Source organism: Lemur catta, chromosome 17 (genome assembly GCF_020740605.2).
Source record: "Lemur catta isolate mLemCat1 chromosome 17, mLemCat1.pri, whole genome shotgun sequence".
Classification (NCBI taxonomy): domain Eukaryota; kingdom Metazoa; phylum Chordata; class Mammalia; order Primates; family Lemuridae; genus Lemur; species Lemur catta.
Genome location: NC_059144.1, coordinates 22,515,457 through 22,525,333, shown reverse-complemented (window position 1 = coordinate 22,525,333; position 9,877 = coordinate 22,515,457). Strand labels below are relative to the sequence as shown.

General features: G+C 47.7%; 1 protein-coding gene across 9 annotated transcripts in view; it reads left to right on the top strand.

Annotated features, from left to right (window-relative positions):
* Nucleotides 1-9,877, top strand: part of CEP250 (centrosomal protein 250) — a 51,960-nt gene that overhangs the window by 27,806 nt on the left and 14,277 nt on the right. For 8 of the 9 annotated variants that reach the window (XM_045528721.1, XM_045528725.1, XM_045528720.1 and 5 more), the window contains 8 exons: nt 64-198; nt 2,786-2,929; nt 3,595-3,728; nt 5,094-5,232; nt 5,952-6,294; nt 6,822-6,943; nt 8,302-8,422; nt 9,373-9,494. In XM_045528721.1, the coding sequence (XP_045384677.1) occupies nt 64-198; nt 2,786-2,929; nt 3,595-3,728; nt 5,094-5,232; nt 5,952-6,294; nt 6,822-6,943; nt 8,302-8,422; nt 9,373-9,494 (1,260 nt within the window). The remainder of the gene's footprint in view (nt 1-63; nt 199-2,785; nt 2,930-3,594; nt 3,729-5,093; nt 5,233-5,951; nt 6,295-6,821; nt 6,944-8,301; nt 8,423-9,372; nt 9,495-9,877) is intronic. The other variant, XM_045528726.1, reaches the window with a different exon arrangement.

The following is a 9,877-nucleotide window of genomic DNA, read 5'->3' as shown; positions in this document are numbered from 1 at the left end:
GCCTCACGGATGAGCTTGATAACCATGAGCCAACAAGCCCTTGACCTTCCTACCCCTCCACAGATGCAGCTGGAAACAGAGAAGGAGAGAGTGTCCCTCCTGGAGACGCTGCTGCAAACCCAGAAGGAGCTGGCAGATGCCAGCCAACAACTGGAACGGCTGAGGCAGGACATGAAGGTCCAGAAGTTAAAGGAGCAGGTATGGAGGGTGGTCCTGGGTGGGGAAGAAAAAAGAGCATTCATTACCCATTCAACAATGAATAGTTATGTGCCAGGCCCTGTGTATGTGCTAACATATGACAAGTACATAAAGGTGTGGCACAACAGTCAATGTAACATAGTCCCTGTCCTCAAGGAACTTGCATGCTAGTGGCAGAGACGGACAATAGATGAGCAGACACAAAATAAATGAGATTATTACCATTTGTTTTCAGTGCTATAATGGAAATAAATAGGGTGATATAACTGAGAGTGATTCAAAGGAGGTCACTTTGTACAGAGTAGTTAGGGAAGGCCTCACTGAAAAAGTGACATTTGAGTTGAGACTTGAAAGTTAAAAAGAAGTCAGCCCACTGCTCTGGAGGCTGAAGTGTGAGGATTACTCCAGCCCAGGAATTCAAGACCAGCCTGGGCAATATAGCAAGACTCTGTCTCTAGAAAAATGTAAAACAAAAATTAGCCAGATGTGATGGTTGTCGCTTATAGTCCCAGCTACTTGGGAGGCTGAGATGGGAGGATCACTTGAGCCTAGGACTTTGAGGCTGCACTGAGCTATGGTGGAGCCACTGCACTCCAGCCTGGGTGACAGCCAGACCCTGACTCTTAAAAAAAAAGCCAACTCCATGATACAACATAGATGAACCTTGAAAACATTATGCTAAGTGAAAGAACCCAGTCACCAGAGGCCACACATTATGTACTATGTGATTCCATTTATATGAAGTATCCAGAATAGACAACTGTATATAGAGAGAAAGCAGACTAGTGTTTGGGGTGGGGAGAGGAATGGAGAGTGACTGAATGGGATTGGGATTTATTTTAGCGGTGATGAAAATGTTCTAAAATTGGTCATAGTGATAGTTGCACAACTCTATTAATATACTAAAAACCACTGAATTTTATCCTTCCTTCCTTCTATCCTTCCTTCCTCCCTCCCTCAGGGTCTCACTCTGTTATCTGGGCTAGAGTGCAGTGGCATCATCATAGCTCACTGTAACTTCAAACTCCTGGGCTCAAGTGATCCTCCTGCCTCAGCCTCCCAAGTATTAATAGCTGGGACTACAGATGTGTGCCACCATGCCCAGCTATTTTTAATATTTTGTAGAGACCGAGGTTTTTTTTTTTTTTTTTGAGACAGAGTCTTGCTCTGTTGTCCATGCTGCCCTGGGCTGAAGTAATCCTCCTGTCTCAGCCTCCCGAGTAGCTGGGACTACAGGTGCACACCACCATGCCTGGCTAACCTTTTCTATTTTTAGTTGCCTGGCTAATTTTTTTCTATTTTCATTAATAGTAGAGATGGGGTCTCACTCTTGCTCAGGCTCATCTCGAATTTCTGACCTCAAGCAAATCCTCCCGCCTCAGCCTCTCAGAATGCTAGGATTACAGGCATGAGCTACCTTGCCCAGCCTAGAGACTGAGTCTTGCTGTGTTGCTCAGGCTGGTCTTGAACTCCTGGCCTCAAGTGGTCCTTTCACCTGGGCCTCTCAAAGTGCTGGGATTATAGGCATTATAGACTACCATGCCCAGCCTGAATTGGATACTTTTTTTTTTTTTTTTTTTTGAGGCAGAGTCTCGCTTTGTTGCCTGGGCTAGAGTGAGTGCCGTGGCGTCAGCCTAGCTCACAGCAACCTCAAACTCCTGGGCTTGAGCGATCCTACTGCCTCAGCCTCCCGGGTAGCTGGGACTACAGGCATACGCCACCATGCCTGGCTAATTTTTGCTATATATATTTTAGTTGTCCAGATAATTTATTTCTATTTTTAGTAGAGACGGGGCCTCACTCTTGCTCAGGATGGTCTCGAACTCCTGACCTTGAGCGATCCACCCGCCTCGGCCTCCCAGAGTGCTAGGATTACAGGCGTGAGCCACCGTGCCCGGCCTGAATTGGATACTTTAAATGGGTGAATTGTATGGTATGTGTATTATATCTCAATAAAGACATTAAAAAGAAGAAAGAAGCCAGCCATTTGAAGAACACTTTAGGCAGAAGAAATAGCCATCATCAGGGCTCTGGTACAGACAGAAAAAGGCTTGGGGAGTTCAAGGACAGAAAGGAGGCAGTTTGGCTTCAGGTCGATAAAGTCAGGGGCAAGTGGAGAGGTAGGTGGGAGCTCTTCCTCAGCCATAGTAGGAGCTTGCGTTTTGTCCTAAGGGCAATGGGAAACTGTTGGGTGCTATTTAAAAAGCAAGAGTGGGACATGATTTGTCTATGTGTGTGTTTCTTTTTTTAAAATACTTCAGCTGCTGAGTGGAGAAGAGTGTGTGGGTTTGTAGGGGGATAGTGGCATCAAGTGGAAGTAGGGATATAGTCAGGAGGCTGTTGCAGTTGTCGGAGTGAGAGACTGTTACCAATTCATGGACCCCGACCAGGAAACCTCGGTAAGCCAGTGCACTTTGTGATGGAGGAGAGGGTATAGGAAGTGAGGAGTTGTGGAAACAACATGGATTGCTGGCTCCTGCCTCAGCCTTTGCCAACTCAACAAAACAGTATTTGTACAACACAGATTTTGAGACCAAGGACCCAGTGGAACTTTTCCTCTACTCACTGATGTCTAATCCCTCTGCAGGAGACCACTGGGATGCTGCAGACCCAGCTTCAGGAGGCTCAGCAGGAGCTGAAGGAGGCAACTCAGCAGCACAGAGACAACCTTGCTGCCATCCGGGAAGAGGGCCGCATCCTGCTGCAGGATAAGATAGACCTGCAGAAGCAGGTCCTCTCCTCTTCTCCACCAGCCCCATAGTCCTTCCCCAGCACAGCCAGGCTTTCCCACTCCCTCCCGCAGGACAGGGGATCCTTGCCCCTGCTGCCTGAGCTTCAGATGGTGGGGGTGAGCCACAGTACTGAGTGGAAAATTAGAGGGTGCTCAGAGTTGAGCAGAGAGCCCTGGGATGGTAATCTCTTTCTCTGTAAAGGTCACGGAACTTAGGTTTTCTCAGGCAGTCTCAGTTTCAATTGTTCTTTCCATCTTCACCGTACATCTGATATTTTTACATACCAGATTGCTTTTCTTACTCAGATTGCTTCTCGTGCTCAGAATCCTATACCAGATGATGTTCTGATTTTTTATTTTAAAAAATACAATCACAATACACTTACCCATCACTTTGCCTTTGGCAGTAGTTATATTCAGCCAAGATTTTTATCTGTGCCTGCCTTTATGCAGCATATGTGAGGCTGGGGAGACAGATGACCTGGCTGAACAGTACTGAGGAAGGGGGTTAAGAACAGTGTGTAGGGACTGGTGGAACATCCCAAGCATTGGAAATGGCCACTGACTGTGGTACACCTTGCAGGACCCTAAAGCCCTAGGTGAGAAGCATCCTCCCACTAGCCCCCTGCCCTGGCATCTTGGTCTCCATGCCCTTACCTTTCCAGGTGGAGGACTTGAAGTCTCAGTTGGTGGCCCAGGATGACTCCCAGAGGCTGGTTGAGCAGGAGGTTCAGGAGAAGTTGAGAGAGGCCCAGGAATATAGCCGAATTCAGAAGGAGCTGGAGAAAGAGAAAACCAGGTAGGCTAGACAGGCCATGGATGTGGTTTGTCTGGCTGGCTACAGTGATCACTGACATTGACAATTCTTTGCTGAGGCCACCTGGCCTTTCTTGTCGACAGCTCTGGGATGTACATGTGAAGAGGACATGGTCCCTGTCATTCATTTAGTAAATATTTAGAGAACACCCATTATGCACCAGACAGCATGCCAGGGCTGGAGATACAGTGACTAACAAGACTGTATGATCCCTGCCACAGTAGAATTTATAGTTTTGTGGGGAAAGATTACTCAAATAATCTCTAAAACAAATGATTACAGATTATGGCGCACATGGTGTGGAGGAAGCAGGGTAAGAAAGAGGAGACCTATTTTACAAAGGTTGTTAGGGAAGGCCTTTTGCAGGAGGTTGCATTTAAACTGAGCACTGAGCATGAAATAGAGCCACCTATGCAAAAGGAGTGAGGGCGAGTTCTATACAGTAGGAATAGAAATCATATGCAAAGGTCCTGAGGCAGATAAAAGCCTACAGTGTTTGGTGAAACTGAAAGAGTTTGGTGTGATTGGAACATGGGGAATGAGGAAGGTAAATATGAGCTGGACAAGTTCACAGCATTCAGGACTTGGTAGGCCATGGCAAGGAGTTTGTAGCTTAAGTTTAGCAGGAAACCACCGCAGGGTTTTAAGCAGGGAAATTGACATAATCCAATTTATGATGTATAGTGGGGACAGTAATGACATGAAACATCAGGAGTGACGTACAACCATTCAGAATGAAGAGCAGCAGGTATTCTTAGTGCTGGAGGAGTTTGAGAAGGAACAGATGCTTCTGGCAATGCAATTAGAGGCAGGAAGACAAGTTAGGAGGCTGGTACAATTGTCCGCATAAGATATACTAAAGCTGAACCAGAGTAGGAAGTGGGGAAGGAGAGGAGAGCAGGGATTTGAGGGTTGTTAAGGTAATTAGAATCAATTATATATAGTTGTAGATTGGATGGGAGAAGTCTGTAAAGTGGTTAAGGTTTCTATGTTCAGACACCGGATGGAAGTGCCATTCACTGAGCGGGGGAACACAGGAGATGAGTGGGTAGGAATATCCAAATATTGATATTTGGATATTTATGTTAAATTTGAGGTACTTGTGTAGATATATGTGGAATTTGCTAGAGAAGAATAAACTGTAAAATTGAAATGAGGCATCATATGCATGAAGTACATAGGAGTTCTTAGTAGTACTCAATAAATGCTAGCTTTTACTGTAATCGTTATCACTACAATTTCTATTAATATTTTAATTATTAATACTATGCTTAGAATAGTCAGATGAGAAAGTAGTTCTTCATTCCCTAAGAGAAAGGCCTAGCCCTCTGACCCCTCTCTTTTTAGCCTGACCCTGTCACTGGTGGAAAAGGAACAGAGACTCCTTGTTTTACAAGAAGCTGACTCTATTCGACAGCAAGAGCTGAGCGCCCTGCGCCAGGACATGCAGGAGGCCCAGGGAGGGCAGAAAGAGCTTAGTGCCCAGGTATTTCCCATCTGGTTACGAGCCCTCTTCCTTGGTGGAAGCCTGTCCTTGGAGCAGTGGGTTGATTTTTCAGAGTCCTCTCATGGAGAGGACCCTTCTCTTTTCCCCAATTCCAGGATAGGCTGGCACCTCAACAGCCCTGGCAGGAGGAGGAAGCCAGGACTGGGCAGGGTGGGGGCTTGGAACCTGACCCAGAGATGAGAATGGCTCCTCTGGGAAACTGACAGCCCAGAACATAGTGCCCAAAGACACAGAGCCCTGTTAGTCCTGAATTTGCTGCCAGCTCCACTGCTTCCTAGTTGTGTGAGCATCGGCTCCTTCATCCATAAAACCAGGGTGATAATTCTTAACCATTGTAGGAATATATAAGTTGTCAGGAACATGGTAAACATTCAAGAAGTGGTAGCCATTGTTATCATGACTGGTCTTACAAGGCTCAGTGTCAGGGTTTCAGGGCAGAGTTTTGTTTATAGCAGGGAGTTGGCATTATCTGCACAGGAAACCAGGGCCAAAGACCATTAGCATGACACTGGGCCCATGTGTCAGCAGTCACAGGCAGCCAGGCGTTAGATCTAGGGTAAGACTCATTTCAGAGCCCATCTACCTGCTGGAGAGCTGAGCCTGCTGAAATCCAGGGATTGTGTGGAGTCAGGTCTCAGAGAGTCTGAGGAGAAGGCATCCACTCCCTGCTCAGAGTGTGTTTACTTCCTCCCTGGCAGGTGGAATTACTGAGGCAAGAGGTGAAGGAAAAGGAGGCTGACTTTCTGGCCCAGGAAGCGTGTCTGCTGGAGGAGCTGGAGGCATCTCAGATCATGGAGCAGCAGCTGCGAGCTTCCTTGTGGGCCCAGGAAGCCAAGGCAGCCCAACTACAGCTGCAACTGCGCAACACAGAGAGCCAGCTGGAAGCACTGGCCACAGAGCAGCAGCCTGGGAACCAGGCCCAGGCCCAGCTGGCCAGCCTCTACTCTATCCTGCAGCAGGCCCTGGGGTCAGTCTGTGAGAGCAGGCCTGAGCTGAGTGGTGGTGGAGACTCTGCTCCCTCCCTCTGGGTCCTTGAGCCAGGTGAGGCAGTCACCCAAGAACTAAGTCCCTTGGGCCAAAGCCAGGCCTAGCTCCTAGGGAAGAGTGGAGGGAAATACAGTTCCTTAGGTAATAGTGCTTCAAGGTTAAGGCCACCTACTCTGAAATTAATTCTATCCGAGTTTGAACCCCACCTCTGCCGTTTGCTAGCTGTGTGTTCTTGCACAAGTCACTTAACCTCTCTGGGCTTGATTTTCCTCAACTACAAAATGAGCATGTTAAAAAAGTACCTACCTCAGCATTTTACTAAGGCGTTAAAGAGATTTCAGATGTGAATAGCTCACACAGTTCCTGGCACTTACTAACAAACAATAGCTAGCATTATCTAAATGCCCACCATAGTGCCTGGCACACAGTTATGCAGAAAATATGTGATGAGTGAACTGCTGAGAAGGGGTTCTTCAAGGAGAGGAGGGACCAGTGGGAAGGCCAAAGCCATGTCTGGGGAGGTCTGTCTGTTTGTTTTTATGGCGGCAGCCAGGTGAAGAGGTTTTTCCTCATTTTTTCAGAACAGAATGGAGCTAGAAGCCTCTTTAAAAGAGGGCCCCTCCTGACTGCTCTCTCAGCTGAGGCAGTAGCATCTGCCCTCCACAAGCTTCACCAAGACCTGTGGAAGACCCAACAGGCCCGGGTATGTTTCTCTGCTCTCCTTCCCTGAACTCTTCACCTCCCTCGAAAAGCATGAGACAAAGACACATGAAGTGGTTTGACCTGTTTTATTCCTGAGATCAAGTTGGGATGACTTTCACTTCTGTCAGTTACCACCTGACAACCATGAATAAAGCATTTGGATTTCCTGGGCCTTGTTTTCACTTGCAAAGTAGGGCAGATAATGCCTGCTCCACAGGTTGTTGGGAGGATTAAATGAGTGAGGATCTTGAATCCATAGTTTACAAAGTATTATATGAAACCCTGTACAGATGTGTGGTATTGTTTTGCATCATTTTCCTCTCAGCCATGAATTATTCTTAGTACCACAGCCTCCAAAAGAAACCCGACAAATTAGAGACCACTGAGATTTGAGGTTGCCATATTTTTTTTTTTTTTTTGAGACAAAGTCTCACTCTGTTGCCCAGGCTAGAGTGCCGTGGCATCAGCCTAGCTCACAGCAACCTCAAGCTCCTGGGCTCAAGGAATCCTCCTACCTCAGCCTCCCAAGTAGCTGGGACTACAGGCATGCGCCACCATGCCCAGCTAATTTTTTCTCTATATATTTTTAGTTGTCCAGATAATTTCTTTCTGTTTTTAGTAGAGACGGGGTCACACTCTTGCTCAGGCTAGTCTCAAACTCCTGACCTCGAGTGATCCTCCCACCTCGGCCTCCCAGAGTGCTAGGATTACAGGCATGAACTACCGTGCCCGGCCTGAGGTTGCCATTTATAGGAGCATTCTAGGCCTAAGATGGAAGTAAAGGTCCCACAGATTGCACCTCACTTGAATACAAATTGAGTGCCACCTTTATGCTAGCCACTCTGAGCTGGGGATATAAAAGGAGAAAGACTTGATCTCTGCCCTCAAGAAGGCTTGTGACAGGGTAGAGGAACCAAACCGCATTCTCATGTGAAGCAGAACTGGTAGAATTAATTGGATCAATAACACATGCAAATGATGGACTGTTGGAGCTAGAAGGAAGCGGCAGTTCATTCTGACTTGGGGAGGGTCAGAAGCAAGGAAAAAATGACCTTTGGGCTAAGCTTTGAAGCAGGAGTTTGAGGAGGGAAGAGGTGACCCCTGGGCTAAGATTTAAACAGGGATTTTGTTTCAAAAGACAAAGGCAGGTGAGAAGGGGCTTCTTTGCTCCAGCCAGTTGGAGTAGAACCTGTCTTCAGGGAGCTAAATGCACATGAGTTCAGAGATAAATAATCCAGCAATCTGGGAGTAGGTCCACAATGGCAGACTACCCCAGTGCTGAGAGTGAGGAGAGAGCTTGAGCCCTGGCTGGGATGGAAGATGAGGAACTTGAGTTTAGCTGTGCCCTTCCTTTCCCAGGATGATTTGAGGGATCAGGTCCGGAAGCTGGAACAGCGTCTAACTGATACCGAGGCTGAGAAGAGCCAGGTCCACACAGAATTGCAGGATCTGCAGAGACAGCTCTCCCAGAACCAAGAGGGTGAGTAGCTCAAGGCAGGCAGGGAGATTTGGAGGGAGGAGAGAATGGGTGGGAAGCCCAGAAGGGGCAGTAACAGGCCTAGCAGCCACTCCTTTTATTTTTCGCCCAGAACTGTGAGACCATATCTAGAGGCATCTCCAAAGGGGTGATGACCCCCTTGAACTATTGAGGAACAGATTTGGTGAACTGAGAGAAGGTTTTTGTTTCTGTGGGAAATTAAAGAAAAAAACTCGGGTCTCAAGCCCAGGACTGTGAGAACATGATAAGACTATCTTTTGTCACTTACCCATGTTATTTTATCATCTCCAACTATGTCCTCAAAATTAGCCTTTAATGGCATAAGGATTATGTGCTTATTTGGGAGAAAGTAAGGAGGGAAAATCTGGGGACAGTACATCTGTGCCACAGCCAAGGTCTGGAAAGGGTGGTGGCTACTTAGAAAGGAGAGAGAAGGGTCTTAAGGCTCAACGTTCTACTGTAGAAGAGGACAACTTAGGGAGTGGGTGTGGACCTTTTTTGAGGCCATTTGAGCGCTTCCTGAGGCCACACAAATAGAGCTGGGTTCTGGTACATGTTACAGAAATGGGGGCAGCTAGTAGAGCCACCAAGTCTCTAGGAAGCTCTGCAAAATCATAGGATTGGAGGCTGGAAGGGACCTCCAGTGTCATGTGGCTCAACCCTGTATGGAATCCAGGGCTGAGACTCTCTGTGTGATGAGGGTGAGAAAGTGTCAGGATGATTGACAGGCAGTGCTAGGGCTGGCAGCAGCAGGGAGCCTAGACAAATAGGAGCAGCTGGCAGACAGGTGATGTCTCTACGACCCATGTAATTCTCTCCTTGGCCTCCTTCCCCTTTGATTCTGTTCCCCATCTTCTATCTGCTTCTGCATCCCTCTTTTTCCCCCACCCTCAACCATGGGCCTCACTCTGCTACCTCTCCTCTTCCCAAAGAGAAATCCAAGTGGGAAGGAAAACAGAACTCCCTAGAATCTGAGCTGATGGAGCTGCATGAAACTGTGGCATCCTTACAGAGTCGCCTACGGCGAGCAGAGCTACAGGGAATGGAAGCCCAGGTAAAGTCCTGGCTTGGGGGAGGGTGTTGCCTCGGGAGTAGTCCCTTGGGCTCAACTTCCTTTAGCAAGTCTCTCCAGTTCCTCTGGCTGTCTCCATGTCCTTGAGGGTCATTGTTACGGTTCCACTGAGGCTGGTCTTGAACTCCTGACCTCAAGCAATCCTCCCGCCTTGGCCACCCAGAGTCCTAGGATTACGGGCGTGAGCCACCGCGCCCAGCCAAGAGGTTGAGATTTTTATCCCTTGCCCTAAAGGACCAGAGTCTAGGATGGCTCACTGGTGGTAGGGATGCTCTTTTATACTATCACCTTAAATGGAATACACCATTTTTTTGCCCAGGTCCTTATCGCTGCTGGTGCCACAAAATAAGAAAGAGAAAGGCCAG